Source organism: Cetorhinus maximus, chromosome 3, assembly GCF_964194155.1.
Source record: "Cetorhinus maximus chromosome 3, sCetMax3.hap1.1, whole genome shotgun sequence".
Taxonomy (NCBI): Eukaryota; Metazoa; Chordata; class Chondrichthyes; order Lamniformes; family Cetorhinidae; genus Cetorhinus; species Cetorhinus maximus.
In genome coordinates, this window is record NC_135881.1 from 81,562,345 (window position 1) to 81,581,412 (window position 19,068).

Sequence of the window (19,068 nt, forward strand, 5' to 3'; positions counted from 1 at the left end):
TGTGGCCATCACTGGCAAGACAAGCTTTTGTTGCCCATCCCTAATTTCCCTCAAACCTAGTGGCTTGCTCAGCCATTTCAGAGGGCAGTTAAGAGTCAACCACATTGTTGCGGGTCTGGAGCCACATGTAGGCCAGACCAGGTAAGGATGGCAGATTCCCTTCCCTAAAGGACATTAGTGAAATAGATGGGTTTTTACAACAATGAATGATAAGTTGCATGGTTACCATTATGAAAACTAGCTTTCAATCCGAGATTTTATGAACTGGATTTAAATTCCACTAGCTGCTATGGTGGGATTTGAGCCTATGGGCAGAATTTTCTGCCTGCCAGGCGGGTGGGTCCGACCCAATCTCTGGCGGGCGGGGAGCCGATCCCCGCCGGAGAAGCGGGCCCCGCCGCCATTTTACGTGGGTGGGCCTTAATTGGCCCGCCCAGTGTGACATCTGGCGGGAAGCGCTATGCGCTTCCTGTGTGGGCGGGGGGGGGGGATTCCCCAAAAGCGAGAGTGCGCTCTTTTGTGCATGTGCACGAAAGAGTGCACATCTCACTGAGGCTAAGTGAGGCCTCAGGGAGATCGCTTCCACTTTTAAAAACATTAAAAATAGAAAGAAAAATCCTTAACATGTCCCCCTCATGTGACAATGTCACATGAGATGGGACATGTTCATAATTTACATAAGTTTATTAAACTTTTTAAATCCCTACATGAAACCTCATCCCGCCGGTGGATAAGGTTTCATGTTTTTTCTGTTGCCCAACGGGGCTCATGGTCTGCCCCCCAACCTTAAAGTTGGATGGGCAGGTCCTTTAATTGTTTCAATGATCCTGTCAATGGCCTCAATTGGCCATTGACAGGTCGGCGGACGCACAGCTGATTTGGTTGTGCCCCCGTCTTCCTGAAAATTTAAATGGGGCAGGATGACGTCGGGGGTTCCGCCCGACATCATCCCGCGTCATTTTACGCATCAGCAAGTGGGCCCCGCCCACTGCTCTCCAACGGCAAAATTCAGCCCTATGTTCCCAGGGCATTAGCTTGGGCCTCTGGATTACTAGTCTTGTGACATTACCACTATGCCATCATCTCCCCATATCTTGTGGGCTTACCACTAGACAAAATTGGTTGGGCCCCGGCAGGCAAGCTGTACCAGGATGATTGATTGGCATCCTCAGTTCAGCAGACTTATAGTAATGAGACTCAAGGATGAGAATAGGCTGGTCCGCTGTCCTCTTTGTGCAGGGTTTCAGATGCTAATGACAAGAGATACGATTTTGCATGTCCAACCTGTCCCACAATCAAAAAGTCATTGTCCTGTTCATTGCTTTCTAGACAAGTGCTAATCACTCAATGATTCTTTTGAGTAGCTAGTGAGAAACCTTCAGTAGATTTCCATAACTCTATCGAAACCAGACCAAGAAATATTTTGGTTTAAGATTAACTTAATATGACTCAGACTTTGTTGTCAGCGGTGAACTTACGGTGCTCACCTCTGACGACAAAGAAAGTTTCCCACAAAATGTGGTAACCTGTGTGGCATGAATTTCACCTTTCCCATGTTAATTTGATTCTGACATCAATGACAGGGATCCCCAGTGTCCAGCAACAGATATGTCATCAAGCAGGTTAAGCAGCCAATCACATTGAAAATTTCTCACAGAGAGCAAAACAGGAAGCAAAATGCATTGATCAGCCTTCACTTTTTAAATCATTTTACAGGAAGTGAAATAAAAATTGGGGTATCCATGTGGGACTAAGGTAGAAGCTGAAATATCATAAAATTTAATAAAAATAACTTTAATTACATTGAAAATCAATAGATTTTTGATCATAATGGAGAAATTTGACATTCCACAAGAGCACACCCATTGGAGGAGCAGGGAATAACTGACAGCAGCTGCTAGATTTCTGCATTTAGCAACTTGTGTGGATTCCAGAAATTGTTGTCATTTTTGAATTTGCAGTGATGGAAAAAGCTACCAGTTTCATTGTCTTTCGAAGTGCAAAATCTGAACCTTTAACAAACAGAGCTGGACAATATTTTAGTTTCAGTTTAACATGCATATTCCCTTTTTGTCACTTGATTCTCCTACGGAGAAACTAGTTTGTGCTATGGTTGACCATTATTTGGTACCACTCCCTGGTACCAGACCTGGAGTGGACAGACTCTCTCAATGTCAAATTGTTGAATAGTATAAATTTGCTCACACCTTTTCTCACCTGATTTACTCATAACCCCACTGGTAAATTTATAAAGACTAGAGGCTAACCTACCAGAATAATGTACCTGCCCTGAATCCAAGTGAATATTGCACAGGTTGCTTATTGGCACTGTAGTTGAAATAAAAATTCCATATTCCTATCTGAGAAAGTGCTCATGTTTAGGCAAAATAGCTATCGAATACATATATTAAGTATGTGAATTTAATATTTGGAAGTGACATCTCTTTCCATTACAGTGTGATTCCGCTTTCTCCATAGCGGCAGTGCATTGTCATTAGAACCATTTCTGTAAATATAGTAAATTATAGCTGTGCAAATGAGATACATCTGTCTAAGTTAGTTGTGACATGATAAACATCAGGTCCAAGAAGTTGCAAGAATTTATAGAATTAAGTCTCCCTTCACACAGTTTAAGTTAATTAATTGGTTGCATTCACACAAGCAGAGGATGCATATTAATTGCAGAAGCTCTGTGTTGGTTCTGGTTACTGGCAGAGTTCCTAGGGGAACCGTGTTGCATTCGTTTCTCATCACAATCTTTAGCAATACTGTGAACAAAGTCATGGGTAGGCTTGCTGATGTTCAGGAGTTGAAAACTTTGCAGTGACGATTAACCTCTGGAATAGATTTGCAGTGAATGTGGATTTGCTTCCTTTTTTGTATGTCCAGAACAAGATTGAACGCTTATAAGTAAATGAATCAAAGGATACATTTGTGTTTTTTTTCTATTGTAAAGCTATTCTATATCACAAACAATTTAAGTTTATTTCAAATATGTTACTGAAGCTAACAAATTTGACACATTTGTTTTAAATCTAGTCATTTTTCTGTGGGAAAGTGAGATTTCTCTCAAGTTTTTAAATTTACTATGGTGAGAATTTTACCATCATAAATCATTTCCCTCAGTGAAGGAAGTAGCATTGTGAAGGTGGGGTCACCTTCCAAATGAGAAATGCATATTTACACAAGAAAAATGACAATACTGAGCGTGTTACACATTTCCATATGTGATCTGAAGAAAACCAATGGCTGGAATTAGAACTTCAAAAATCAAATCCTATTCTGTGGAGTAGAACTCTTTTGACACCAATTGTACGAACATGTGCAACAGTGGCATTCATGAACCAAACTCCCAGCTATGGAAGAACAGCTCCACTGTCTTGTGGATACCTCGGGAGAGTGAAAGGCTAAGGGGGTAAATCCTGACAAAAAATCTGGTGTGGAACCCAAAAGAAGACTGATTTCTAAATATGTCATCTTTCTGGGAACTCCTGCAAACAAGCCAATCCAAGCTGTGGTGTTTTGCATCCATTTGGACTCAACTGGAGAGGATGTTTGGGCAGCCCAGGGTCTGTAAAACTTTTCCCAATCTTGCACCCTGGAGATGACACTCCAGTTTTCTTGCAGAGTGTTAACACAACATGAGAGATGGCAGTTACGGTGATAAGCCCAACTTGATTGGCTTAGAAAATGGGTGCTACAGGCTGTGCCCAACTGTGGGCTGGACCACAATGTTCCACTGGTCAACCACCACCGCCCACTTCAAGCCGGATAGCCCCTGACTAATCAGGTGCTGACCCACTTAGGTACATCTGTTTCAGTGGGTGCTTGGAGCTTAAAGTATCTGATCAATAGGTGGACTGAATCCATCACAACAGACAAACAAACAAAACAAATGAAAGGAAAGAAGATGCCAACTCTTCAGTTGACAAGCTGGAATGTTAGGGCTATGTGCATGGGATTGAGAGATGATTTGCAGCTGGTCGATCATGTGTGCAAAACAGCTCTGATAGATATGGAACTGGATAGGCTGAACATTGACATAGCTTCCCTACAAGAAACCAAGCTAGCATAGAGTGGATCATTGAAAGAAGAACATTACACATCCATCTGCCAGGGCAGGAATTTGGAGGAAATATGTGAGCAAGGTGTAAGCTTTGCTGTAATGAACTTGGAGTGTTCAATGATTCAATTGTTTGGTGCTTGATTATGTATGTCTGTTTACTCTTGTTGCTCACTGTGCTTGATTGGTAAAGCTGAGTGTGGGCTCAGAGACAAGTAAACAAGCTGCAGAAGAACTGGAAACTAGAGCTGAATGATAAACATTTTAAAGCTCTAAATAAAACTTGTATCATCTTTGCATAGTTATGAGATATAAAATATTCACCAAAGTGGCAATGAGGATGATGGAAAAAAGTTTAAATTTATGGACTTCTACACCTTTCCTTTCTTCGGGAGATCCACCTATACCCTGGGATCAATGGACGGGGTTCAAGATCTACTTGCTTGCTACTGGGATGGACAGTGTGGATGTAGCAGTAACCTGCAAGAAGGTAATACTTGTACATTGTCTCAGAGCAGAAGGTGAGTGAATATTCGAGCGGTACACAGGAGACACATCTACATTTGATATGGCAGTAAGTGCTCTTGAAAGATACTTCAGGCCAAAGAAAAGAGTGGTGATTGAATGATATACATTCCATCTGTGTTGCGGCAATTAGCTTCTACATGCAAATTTGGTTCACGAACCAAGAAACTAATTCATGACCAATCAATTGAAAAGACTTCAATTCAATAAATTTAGGAATTTCCACTCATGGAAGATGAATCTTAAAAAGAACCATAGCCCTAGCAGTTGAAATCAAATCTGCTATGTTAGATTGATAGATGTTACACAGAAATGCACCCTCAGACTCAGGGTCGCAAATGCAACCTGCCCAACCAGCTCATGTGAAAGAGCTATGGACAAAGAGACCTCAGCAACCTCATCAACACATGCCCCACCATGGTCAGATATATTCAAAATTGCCTAAACTGTGGAGGTGCGCATCCTTTCACAATGCCATGTCCAGCTCATGGGAAAAAGTGCAACTCATGTTTAAAGCTTTGCACAGCTATGCAGGTCATCGAAGAAGAGGACTTCATCGGTTTGACATGTGGGGGAGCCTCTTCATGAGAGTGAGGTCGGGCATGCTATCATGGATGGTAAAGCTCCAAATTGTTTCAAGGATTGCTCAGTCGAGATTATGGGCATTTCCGTGTCGCTTCTCATTGATGTTGGCGTGAAAGTAGCTATACTAAGTGACAAACTCTACTGTCAGTATTTTTTGCAACTTTCTCTCACTCAAACTTATAATAACTCAATTATTCTGCTTTGGGACCTATCACAGCTCCAGTACGCGACAATAACATCACCTTAGACATGTTCATGTTCTAAGGAGTGAAAGGCAGATGCCTTATGGGGATAAACCTGTTTGATGAGCTTGCCCTCAACTTGGAAGACCCCACTGGAGCACACTTTAGCCTGATCGATGACACAGGCTACACAAAATGCTATCCTTCCTATTACCAGATTTGGGGAGATTAAGGGGCGCTGTCATGTTCCTCACGTTAGCATGATAATTCTGCCAGTTTCACAAAATTTAAGACTGTTGCTGTTTGCAGGGCCGGTTGTCAGATGGCCAGAGTGGTTCCAGGGTTTTAGGGGGGTGATGTTGGATGGTCAGTTTGGGGGAGGCAATGGCCAATGTGGGGGAGACCAATAGTCGATGGAGGTTTCAGAAGGGTAGTCGGACCGTGTTCGGGAGGGTAGTTGGATTGGGGAGGGTGGTTGTGTCAGGAGTCGGGGGCAGGGGGTAGACAAGAGGGTGGTGGGATAGTCAGGAGGGTAGTGAGGGGTAGTTGGGGATGGGGTGGTGGTGGTGGATGTCAGTACTCTTGTTACCCAGGAGTTAGAAGTGGTTTTAATTCTTCTAACTTTTCCTGGGTAACTATTCTAGTAAGACAGTCAGAACCATCTGAAGCCTTTGATTTAAATTGAAATATCGGATGGTTCCCAGTGCAGTGTAATTACCCATCAGAAGTTTGAACTTCCCGGGCAGCTCCCGTGCAGTTGTTGTGTGGGGACATTCGGGAGGGTTGCCCCAACACATCTTCTGAGGTACCTCCTGGGTACAACCATCTGGAGATCAGAAGCCGACCTTAAGGTGAACAACAAGCTATCATTCCAGACAAGTATCCACTTCCTACAATCCAAGAATGGTCAGCATCATTTCCTGATTCCATAGTCTTCACAAAGCTCAACATGTGACATCTTCAGATACCTCAGAAGAGCAAAGCTGGTATGTTACAGCTTCTGTTACTCATGAAGTTGTGTTTCAGTACTGCAGAATGACCAATGGACTAAATTCAGCACCTAGTACATTCCAGAAGATTGTTTCTTCAGTCTTATCAGACTTTCAGGGGATGCTGAACCTACTTGATGATATCATTGTTCATAGAAGAGACGAAGCAGAACACAATCTGCAATTATCAGCAATGCTCACTTGACTTGCAAAGCTCAATTTGATGCTCAACAAAGGCAGTTGCACGTTTGCAGCACCCAAGATTGACTTCCTAGAGCACAGAGTAACAGCAGCTGGTGTAAAGCCTACAAACAATGTCAAAGACATTTATGAGCTTCCAAGCATGTCTGACCTGAAAGAGTTGGCATCATTCCTTGGCACTGTTGACTTCTATCATAAATTTGTTCCTGAGTACACAGAGACCAAGACTCTTCGAAGCTACTGTGCAAATGGGAATGGGCAATCAGTCACAAAATAGCATTTGATAAGTTAAAAATATTGATAGCATCTCCTCCAGTCCTTGCACATTTCAACCCACACATGGAAATGTATGTTATGCCAGTTCCATCAGGAACTGCAATTGGAGCTGTATTCTCACAGTACACTGAAGGAAGTGAATGACCAATCGCTTATGCATCATGCATATTGTTGGAAAATGAACTTAAATACTCCACTGGAGAGTGGGAAGTGCCAGCCTACATCTACACTTGTGAACATTGGCATCTATAGAGAGTTCACTCGCTGCAATGATTACCAAGCGCTGACTACATTGCCACGTAAGGATCTTATAATCAACCTTAAGGCATCGACAGATGGATAAAGACTACAGATAGTCTTTATTAGTATAACTTTGATTATCTTGCAAGTTCACGCAACCGAGTAGGTGTCATATTGAACCATACAACTACTACAGACAGCGTTAGCCATAGTGAAGTGACTTATGAAATTGAGGACTTGGGTGGAATTTGATGGCCCCATTTTGGCAGGAGCAGGACCGTAAAATGCGACAAACCATTCAAAAGTCCACTGACTTTGGCAGGACCATAAAATCCTACAGGCATAAAATTATGCCCTATATGATTGTGGTGATTTCACATTCGACTGCAAATCTTGTTACATGAGAGCATTGAAGGCAGAATCAGTGACAGACAGAGTACTGCGGTAAGTAAGGCAGTACTTAAAACCAAGTGGCCTTGTGAAATAGAGGAAGAATTTGTCCCATACTACAGGAATATGTAATGAACTTGCATTGTTTGATGACAACTGTATTGCATGTGGAACTCGAGCACTTATCCCAAAAATGCTACAGCACCGTGTGTTGCATCTTGCCCATGAAGGATATCTGGGTGTTGCTAATATGAAACAATAATCCCTGAAATAGACTGGTGGCCAACATTGGATCGCTGTATGGAAGAATTTGTTAGAAACTTGTACACTCAGTGAAAAATCTGTTAAACTGTGTCCCACACCTCTACAACCAGCCCCATGGCCAACAAAACCATGGTGACAACTCCAAGTAGATATTTTTGGAGAAGTGCAAGCAGCCCCTAGGAATGAATGTTTCTCTTTGTTCATTGTTTCTCTGTTGTTCATGCTGCACATAGCCAATGGCCGGAAATCACTACAACAAATCCCATAACTACCACTTCGGTCATTGACATTCTAGACAAATTGTTTACACAATGGAGTTTGCCGGAACTTATCACTACAGACAATTCTTGGCTGTTTGTTTCTAATCAGCTCACAGAGTTCATAGCAAGCTATGGAATTCATCACCATCTGACATCGCAGTACAATCCGCAGTTGAATGGTGTTGAACAATTCAACAGAGTGGTAAAGGACAGTCTGAGAGCTTGTATGTCAGAAGGGAAACGATTTCAACAATCCATTCATTTCCTATTTTGCAAATGTACTGATCCACCCCACACTCTTTGACTGGAAAGACACTGGCAAGACTTACAGTAGGTTGTAACTTTTGCATGCCATTTAAGCCATCACCCACCACCCCCCACCCCCTCCCCCCACCCCCCAATCAACGAGAATGTCAGAATGAAAGCTTGAGCTTTGTGCAATTAACGTCTTCTTTCAGAACAAACCTTGTCACAAGGTGTTCTGGAGACATCAAAGATCAGGGCATTTACACTAGCTGGATCTGATCATCAGCACACATGACTCTCTTGAGCTGCACTCTCAATGCAGCTGCCATAGCACTGACTGTGATACAGTTCATTCCTTGGTGTGCACCAGGGTTACAGTGCAACATTTGAATATATTTTATTCAAAGCAAAAATTCCATCCTCATTTTAATATCAACAGTACTGCCTACCCAGATAAAAACCAACTGTTCCTTATCTCGATTGAACAGCTGCTCTCCAGCATTCCTACACAGTGTGCAGAAGCGAAATGGAACATACTTTGAGGTACCATCTTCCATAACACCCTCTCAACATATGGGAAGCAAGGGTAGAAAACTGCTGACTGGGTAAAGGCTAACATTACTGTGATGGAACCTGTCATTGAGGCCAAGCAGCCTGTTCTCACTAATTACAAGAAAGATCTGAGCGAGAAACTCCAAATGCACTAAGAGCCGCTTAAAGTAAAGTCCAACAGACTGCAAGGTGGTCCAAGACTACTGATTACAACTCTGACAGAATATCCAGATGTCCTTCAAAACAGGGAATGCTAGGGGAGTGTATGAAGGGATCAAAAAGGCAACCGGTCCATCAACAAAGTAAATGATCTTCTCAGTCCAGCAGCTGCAAGAGAAATGCTGCGGACAAAGGAGACCACTATATATGTATTGTAAACAAAGGGAGGGGAGGTCATCACCAACTGAAATAAACAGTTGGACAGTTGGGTGGAACATCACCTTGAGCTGTACTCCAGGAAGAAACCAAGGAAGCTGTAGACAGGATAGAAAGCATGCCTGTCATGGCAGAGCTGGATATTGAACCCACAGTGGAGGAGCTTAGCAAAGATATGGAATCACTTTCTTAGGAGAAGCTCCAGGTGCTGATGTTATCCTGCCGTAACTCATCAAGCACAGAAACTGGCACTTCCGCAGCATCTGCACGAGCTTCTCTGGCTCTGCTGTAGGGAGGTGACAATACCCCAGGACATGCTGATGCAAAATTGTGACCCTGTAAAACAACAAGGGTGACTGCAACGATTGGAACAACTATTGAGGCATTTCCCTCCTGAGCAATGCGGGAAAAATATTTATCTATGTTGCCCTAGTCAGACAGCAGATGCTGGCTGAACACATCTACCCTAAATCCCAGTGTGCTTTCAGAAGGAGAAGGTCTAAAAATCTTCTCAGTTGGGCAGCTGCAAGTGAAATGTCGTGAACAAAGGGAAACGTTGGCCTATAACTTCCGATCTCCAGGGATGGTGTGGGGCAGTAACCAGAGGTACCCCAAGGGGATCCCCCAGAAGTCGACATTCAAGGACTGCACAGCAATTACCTGCACTGAAAAACAGCTGATACTCAGATTTAGATTGGAAATTTCACATGGTTCTGACTCTCTTAGCAGATAGTTACCCAGGAACACTTGGAAGAATTAAAACCACTCCAAACTCCAGGGTAACATAAGTACTGACTTCCCCCCAACTCCTGAGGCCCCCAGTGGACCCCCCCGACTACTTCCCCCAACCCTCCTCACTACCCCAACTGCTGCCCATTCCCTTGACTCCCCCCTGACTACCCAACCACCCCCTGACTAACCTGACAGTCTCCAATTACCCCCCAAATACCCCCACCTCCAACTACCTCCCAACCCCCTGACTGCTCCCACACCCCAACTGACCACCCGACCCCCCTCCGATCCATCCTACCCCACTCCCCCCATTTTACCCACCACTCTTACCTTCTCTCTGGCATTTCAAAGTCCCTGGGACCTTTTACCTTACCTGCTTTATGGCAGCTAGTGCCATAAAATTGGCTGCTTGCTAAAGCTGTTCAATGTGATCTCCCCTTCCCATGACCACATGATGGGTAGGATCAGGTGTAATGGGATAACATCTGGACCCTTTGAGATTGCAGTGGGATCAAACAGGGTTCCATTCTGACACTGGCACTCTTTTGTATATTCTTCTCTCTGCTGCTGTCACATGCCTTCAAGTCATCTACTTATATATCTAAACTGATGGAAAGTTGCTTAGCCTTGCTCATCTGAGATCCAAGTCAAAGATGCGCCAAGTCCTTATCAGAGATTTGTTCTACACTGACAATGCCACACTAGCATTCTGCAACAAGGAACTCCTACAGTGGCAAATGGACAGACTTTCTCACCCCTGTAAAGAGTTTGGTTTGACCATCAGTATCAGGAAGATAAATGCTATGATCCAGGATATTGTGATACTGCAGTGTATCAGCATTGACATTGTGCTGCTGGAGGTTGTTGATAGCTTCACATATCTAGACTGCACAGTCACCAGCATTCTGTCACTTGATGCTGAAATCAACAATCGCAATGTAAAGGTTGCAGTTTATACGTCCAAACTGTCATGCCAGAGTGGGGCTCCTGAACCACTCCAGGCAATGCTTAAATGGAGTGTTAGGGTTGCAACATATATTAATAGTGATGCCAATGTAAATAAACAACTTGCCTAATTTAGTTGGGCATTGAACGTATGTTTCAAGGTTAAGGTGTAAATTTAAGTTGAAAAGCAAAACATTATATTTGGAGGTGAGAAGGATATGGACGTGTCTTTTTCTAATTGTAAAGACTCCATTCACAGGTTTGAGGAGTGATTTTCAAATGCAAGTTTTATTATCATAAGTATAAAAACAGCAAATATTTTCACTGATGAAGAAATGGCCGTGCCATTGTTTAATCCCGGATGTCAGCAATGGGCACAACATTATTCCTGGCTCTAAAATGAAAGTATGTAACTGCAGAAAAATAAGAGAATTTTTTAATTTAACATTTTACCAATCTGGTTAATTAAGTTTTCTGAGTACTCCATAAATGAAGTGATCACAAGCAAAAATTACCTTTGGCAGTCTGTGCTCCTTGAAGATACCAGTTCAGTTAAACACAATATGCAGTTTGTGTCTCATTGTTTTAGACTTTTTGTGCATAGAAGTACTATCATTGAGTATATAACCGCACCAAATTAAAAATGGGACCTGATTTCCATCTACTTGGGTAAATCAGTTTGAAATGTTTAAGAACAGGTACCAATGAGACCATAATGGAATCATACTAAGAGTGCTCAGAAAAGGGATTCCCCATGGGAATCACATTGGTGCCAATTATGGTGCTGGGAGAAAAATAAAGTAAAAGAATTGGTACAAAGTTTTATTGAGAAACTATATGCCAGCAATAAAAATCCACAAAAATTTAAAAGGAACCAGTAATGGTCTAAAAGCATTGATTGAATCTTCTTACCACCGCTGTAAGATTCTGTATAAATCTCAGTATCCAACAATCCTGACCGTCCATTTATCTGGTTATAATTTGGATTGACGTGAACCAAGTTACGGATCAGCGGAAGATGCAGGCTGATGAAGCTTCCTCCAACTGGCTCACCAGAAAAATCTGTGATGGACAAAAGGGAAGGCACCCAGGTATTGTGGGTGTCTGTCCACTTTCTCAATTCTATAACATTGATTAACTGGTGCACAAGACAATAATTAGCCCCCTGGTCTCATCTCCATATTGCAAAAGATCTATTTGATTGAAATCCGTATCTGGAGTTGGCTTTGAACAGCCCAGTTGTGCCTCAATTTTACTTGCAGCTATTTGGAAAAACAGGACTTACATTTGATTTCTTTCTCTGTCCCCCCCCCACCCCCCACCCGCCCCGCCCAGCATCTTGTTTGCCGATATTGTGGGCTTTACCAGTTTGGCTTCGCAGTGCACCGCACAGGAACTAGTCAAGCTTTTAAATGAACTCTTCGGCAAGTTTGATGAATTAGCCACGGTGAGTATTATTTTCATGATTTTTCTTTACTTTGACTGTTGTTTAATTTTCTCTTGATTGGTTGTGAAGAGTAAAAACAGATCCCTATGGATTTTACTGTACTTTGTTACCAAGGATGTACATGGGTTAATGATCAACAAAAATAAAGTGCAGGCTGTCAGGGCACTTGCTTATTGGTATCTTCCAATAACATATTAATCACTTGGGCATATTAATCACTTGGGCTTCAACCTGCATTAAGAGACAGTCAATCTTATTTAGAAAGAACACTTGAGATTATCTGTAACCAGTTGTCACTGTAAATCAATAAACGCTGGCTAAGTTACAGCAAATTGACTGAATGCAACCTCTAGTGTACGTATTGGTTATATCATATTCAGCAAAGCTTTGAATATATGTGCGTTGCGAAATGCATTGTTTACCTTCTTCATTTTGTTCTAGCAGCTATCTTTATTCCAATATATTCCAATGCCTCATCACCAAAAATGAAGTGTGAAAATTTCAACAAATGCTACTAAGTAAACTTGAGAATTCTTGGGGGAGAGGCAGTAGCAAAATAATTAATATGCTTTTTTGCATTGCTACTTAACTTTGTAGATAGCTGTGGATTGCCTTGTGTATTTGCCTACCCTAGGGATGAATTTTTAGGTTCCACCTCAATTGTTAAGATGTCAGGTCTTTGTAGCTCTTTTCTGAAGCCCTTTTCTTCCAGCTACTCAGCAGCAGGGAATGTGACATGACAACCGCAGCCTCTTTCTCGATCTGATTTTTACTCTTCTGCAGTGAGTTCTCTCTGTTCGGGAGTGGAGTAGTGTGAAAGGTTCAACTTATTTCTTCTTGCTCAAATCCTGCTACATTTTGTGTTCCAATTTCAGTGCCATCACAGTAATGAATGCATTTTCCTTTTGTGAAATCCTACAAGCTGTGTTAACAATAATGCAGAACAGCATGTTTTTAATTGTACCTACTTGAAAAGATTGGATTTTGAAGGGCCAACCAGAGTAACTATCCTGACAAATGACAGGCTCTTAGGCATTTTAAGATTATAGGAACCGGAGTTATTTGAGTCTGCTCACCCTTTCAGTTACATCATGGCTGATCTGTATCTCAACTTTATGTACCTGCCTTTGTTCCATATACCCTGATACCACTTTGATATTTAATTGAAGCACAACACTGACCATATATGTAAAGCATCAAAATCATTTTTTGTATGTGGAGTACTGCACATAATCCTTTGATGCCTCTAGTGGATGTCTAAAATCTATGGTGCAAGGTTGAAAAGTGAAAGGACAGGTCAAAGTAATGGTTAGATTATGCAAAGATTGGATTAAAATGCCTGTAAACCATGGTAAATATTGAAGTCTTATTGTATGCATCACAGAAAGCTTTGGCTGATAAAATACTTTATTGAGGTTTTGAATTATCGCAAAGTTTAGCAAGTGTATGCATTATGCTTTTTCAAACAAATTGTTATAAGAACATTAGATTTTGGGTATCACAACAAGTACATGCCAAAGAACCAGATAAATCCTTAACACTCTCACATCACTTCTCACTTAGGAACTGTCTAGGGTTTTACTGGCCAGTTTTAGGTGTAGAAATGAATGAAGCCTGAAATGGCTCATCAAACTTCCTTACAATATTGGTTTGTATCAAATTTGAGTTTATTTCACCCATCTTCACATAGGATGCCCACAATTTACTGAGTGAGTGAAGTAGCCCTTTTTGGTCAAATCATTAGGGGGAAACTGAGACAACAAGTCTTGCATTAACAATTATTTATTGACTGGAAAATCACAACTTAAACATGAGTGCACAAACAATTGATATATATAAACATATGCAGGCATTTGATAAGGTGCCGCATCAAAAGTTAATGTGAAAAATACAAGCTCATGGTGCACGGGGTAACATATTGGCATGGATAGAAAATTGGCTAGCTAACAGGAAACAGAGGATAGGCATAAATGGGTCTTTTCTGATTGGCAAGATGTAACAAGTGGTGTGCCACAGGGATCAGTACTGGGGCCTCAAGGTTTTACAATTTATATAAATGACTTGGATGAAGGGACCAAAGGTATGTTTGCTAAATTTGCTGGTGACACAAAGATAGGTAGGATAGCAAGGTGTGAAGAGGACACAAGGAGGCTACAAGGGGATATAGATAGGTTAAGTGAGTGAGCAAAGACCTGGTAAATGGAGTATAATGTGGGAAAATATGAAATTGTCCATTTTGGCAGGAAAAATAAAAAAGCATATTATCTAAATGGTGCGAGATTGCAGAGCTCTGTAATGCAGAGGGATTTAGGTGTCCTAGTGCATGAATTACAAAAAGTTAGTATGCAGGTACAGCAAGTAATTAGGAAAGCTAATAGAATGTTATCACTTGTTGTGAGGGGAATTGAATACAAAAGTAGGGAAGGTGTGTTTCAGTTATACAGGGCAGTGGTGAGACCACATCTGGAGTACTGTGTACAGTATTGATCGTCTTATTTAAGGAAGGATGTAAATGCTTTGGAAGTAGTTCAGAGAAAGTTTACTAAACTAATACCTGGATTGTGCTGGTTGTCTTATGAGGAAAGGTTGGACAGGCTAGGCTTGTATTCACTGGAGTTTAGAAGAATAAGAGGCAACATGGTTGAAACATACAAGATCCTGAGGGGTCTTGAAAGGGTTGATGCGGAGAGGATGTTTCTTTTTGTAGGAGAATCCAGTACTAGGAGCCACTGTTTAAAAATAAGGGGTCACCCATTTAGGACAGAGATGAGGGGAAACTTTTTTTCTCTCAGAGGTTTGTGAGTCTTTGGAACTCTCTTCCTCAAAAGGCAGTGGAAGTCTCTGAATACTTTTGAAGAAGACGTAGATAGATTCTTGATAAGCAAGGGGGTGAAAGGTTATTGGGGGTAGACGAAATCTGAGTTGAGGTTACAGTCAGATCAGCCATGATCTTATTAAAGAGAGGAGCAGGCTTGAGGGGCTGAGTGGCCCACTTCTGCTCCTAATTTGTATGATGAAGAAACATTAGATGGAATTAATGAGCATTTAAAGTAATGATACATCATTTGCAACAAATATACATCCCTTTAAGACACAAAAAGGCCACAGAAAAAGTGGTCCAAAAATGGCCAAGAGGAAATAAAGATAATATTAGATTAAAGGAAGAGGCTTATAATGTTGCCAAAAAGAACAGTAAACTTGAAAATTGGAAGGTTTTAGAATTCAGCAAAAAAGAGAATGAAGAAATTGACAAGGAAAGAGAACAGAGAATGTGAAAGTAACAGCAAGAGAAAAACAGATTGTAAACATTCCTATCGATATGTAAGTATGAAGAGATTAGTAAAAGTAAACATGGCCCAATAGAGGCAGAGAAATGTGAAAATATAATGGGGAATAAAGAAATGGCAAAGACTTTAAACAAATAATTAGTATTTGATTTTATGGTAGAAGGCACTAAAATCAAGGAGATTGAAATTATGGATAACCAAGGGTCCAGTGAGAATGAGGAACTTAAAATAAATCAGTATAAGTAAAGAATTGGTACTGGAGAAATTAATGGGAGTAACTGGCGACTCATCCCCTGTATCCTGGGTTTTAATAGAGGTAGCTGCAGAGATAGTGGATGTATTCATTTTTCTCTTCCAGAATTCCCTAGAGCCTAGAACAATTTCCAAGAATTGAAAGTGCATAAGAATGTAAAAAATGGGAGCAGGAGTAGGTGATTTGGCCCCTTAAGCCTGTTCTGCCATTCAATAATATCATGGCTGATCTGATCATGGCCTCAACTCTACTTTTCTGCCAGCTTCCTATTACTCTTTACTCCCTTAAGTATCAAAAATCTGTTGAACTCAGCCTGGAATATATTGAATGAACCAACCTCCACTGCTGCCTGGAGTACAGAGTTCAATAGATTAACATCCCCGAAAGAAAAATATTTTTCCTGACCTCCTTCTTAAATGGGAGACCCCTTATTTTGAAACTGTGTCTCCCAATTCTAGATTTCCCAATGAGAGGAAACATCCTCTAAGCATCCACCCTGTGAAACAGATGGAGCAGATGGCAGATGAAATTTAATGCAGAGAAGTGTTAATTGATTTATTTTAATAGAAAGAACAAGGAAAAGCAATATAAAACAAAGAATACAATTCTAAAAGGGGTGCAGGAGAAGAGGGAGTAGATGTGTACAAATCATTGAAGGTGTCAGGGCAAAATGACAGTGTTAGTAAAGGGATCCTAGGATTTATAAATAAATGCAAAGTATACAAGATCAAGGAAGTTATGACAAAGCAGTAAAACATTAGTTTGGCCTCAGCTGGAGTATTTGTCCAGTTCTGGGCAGCACACTTTGGGAAGGATGTGATAGCATTAGAGAGGGTGTAGATAAGATTCACAGGAATAGTTCCAGGGATGAGGAACTTCAGTTACATGGAAAGATTGGAGAAACTGGGGCTGCTCGCCTTGGAGAAGAGAAGATTAAGGGGCGATTTACTAAAGATGTTCAAAATCATGAGGGGTCTGGTTAGAGGAGATATGGAGAAAATGTTTCCATTGGTGCAAGGATCGAGAACCAGAGGACACCATTTTAAGGTGATTGGCAAAAGAAGCAACAGCAGCATGAGGAAAATGTTTTTATGCAGCGAGTGGTTAGGATCTGGTATGCACTGCCTGAGAATTTAGTGGGGGCAGATTCTAGGCCTTCAAAAGAGAAGTAGGTAATTATTTGAAGAGAAAAAAAATTGCAGGGCTTTACCTGTATGCTAACTTATTGTGATTTATGTACAAAGGCACCCCAGGTCCCTCTGTACCACAGTATTCTGTAATGTCTCTCCATTTAAATAATATTCTGCTTTTCTATTCTTCCTACCAAAGTGGATGACCTCACACTTTCCCACATTACACTCCATCTGTCAAATTTTTGCCCACTCACTTAACGTACTCCCCTTTGAAGACTCTTTATGTCCTTCTCACAACTTCCCCATCTATTTTTGTGTCATCAGCAAATTTGGCGACAATACACTCTGTCTCTTTATCCAAGTCATTAATATAGAATGCACATAGTTGAGTTTCCAGCACTGATCCCTATGGCACAGTGGCCAAAATAATTCTTTTTGAGACTTTCTTGGGGGCTACTTTTTGACTTTTAGGGGCTTCTTTTTCATTCTCACTAATTCTTTTATTAGGTGATGCATTCATGTGGTAACATTACCTTTTGTATCTCTGATTCCCATCTTTATACAAATAGTAGTGGTGTGTTACAGTTCACTCAGAGCCTGAGTTGCTTTGGCAACATGCACTTTTACGTACATGTTGTAGTCTGGAGCTATGGGTAATGATGGTAGAGGTTCCAATGATTTTTTCCACCACATGGCTGACCAGGAATCTCCCCTGTTTTTACCTCCAATTATTGGTGTGTGTTGGAAAGATTATTCAACCCATTTTAACTTGGAATCTATGAGCTAGGTCCTGGTATATAAATTCATTTTATAAATGAGATGCTTGTGTCAATTTTGTTATAAATAAATCTCTCATACTCAATTTCCAAAATGAAAATTCTACAAGGTAATTTATTGGGAATTGATGTTCAAAGAGACTTGGATGTGCTTGTACAAGGAATGCAGGAAGTTAGCAAGGAAGCAATTAGGAAAGCAAATGGCATATTGGCCTTTGTTGCAAGAGGACTGGAGTACAAGAATACAAGAGTTGCGAATCTTTGGAATTCTCTACCCAGGTGGTTGTGAATGCTCCACAGTTGAATACATTTAAGTCTGGGATAGACAGATCTTTGGTCTTGCAGAGGATTAAGAGAAGTGGAGAATGGGTGGGAAAATGGAGTTGAAACCATAGATCAGCCATGAGCGTATTGAATACGGAGCAGGCTTGACAGGCCATTGGTCTATTCCTGCTCCTATTTCTTGTGTTCTTGTGACTGAGTCTCACATCTGCAGCCCTTTTAGTTACAAGCAATTAGCATTCTCTGGCACTCGTTGGTTTTGTTCTGCTAGTTTCAAGTTTCTTTATCCTCAATACTTCTGTTTAAATGCGTGTTGAAGAATACATCAGGATACGGACCTTCAAGGGTTCAACTGTGCAGCAAGAGGATTAATGCTGCAGTACCAAGCTAACCATCAGATAATGAATGACACCAGACCCAAACCCCCAACCTTCCCCTTAACTGGTGCTTCAGCAAATTTTCTCCATTTCCTACCTTCCTTCAAAATGACATCCCACAAACCCATCCCAGCTCTGTCACTGCCAAAAGGTGATAGGTCAGCCAAGAACCCAACCCCGTCTGTGCTGACCCTTGCTGCTCCTCAATCAAATTCTGCATTATTCTTCCACCCACAGTGACGCTCGTGCATTCAAGTGTTCAGCCCCGTTTGTACTATGGAGAGCCATAACCCAAAGCATTATGTCTGGGGAAACTTTTTTCTCATTGTTTTCCCCTGTCTTTGATTTTTCATGAGCTCTGTTGGGACTTTTGAGGACAAATTCACCTGCTACCCCCCGATATTTTGAACTCTGCTGTGACTAGTTACAGTTTTTCGACTTGAAAATGACCCATTTATCTCAATTCGCTGTTTCTTGTTAGTTAGCCAATGCTCTGTCAATGCTAATATATTACCCCAAACACCATCTTGTGTAGTAACCTTTTATCTGGCACCTTATCGTTTGCCATTTGGAAATCCAAATACACTACTTTACCCACCCTGTTTTTTTTCATTCCCAAAAAACTCTAATAAATTTGCTAAACAAGATTTCCCTTCCACAAAACCATGTTGACTCTGCTTGATTGTAT

General features: G+C 41.3%; 1 protein-coding gene across 3 annotated transcripts in view; it reads left to right on the forward strand.

The window, feature by feature from the left end:
* Positions 1-19,068, forward strand: part of LOC144678751 (adenylate cyclase type 1-like) — a 429,196-nt gene that overhangs the window by 21,295 nt on the left and 388,833 nt on the right. For all 3 annotated transcript variants that reach the window (XM_078538612.1, XM_078538615.1, XM_078538613.1), the window contains exon 4: positions 12,161-12,272. In XM_078538612.1, coding sequence (XP_078394738.1) covers positions 12,161-12,272 — 112 coding nt within the window. The remainder of the gene's footprint in view (positions 1-12,160; positions 12,273-19,068) is intronic.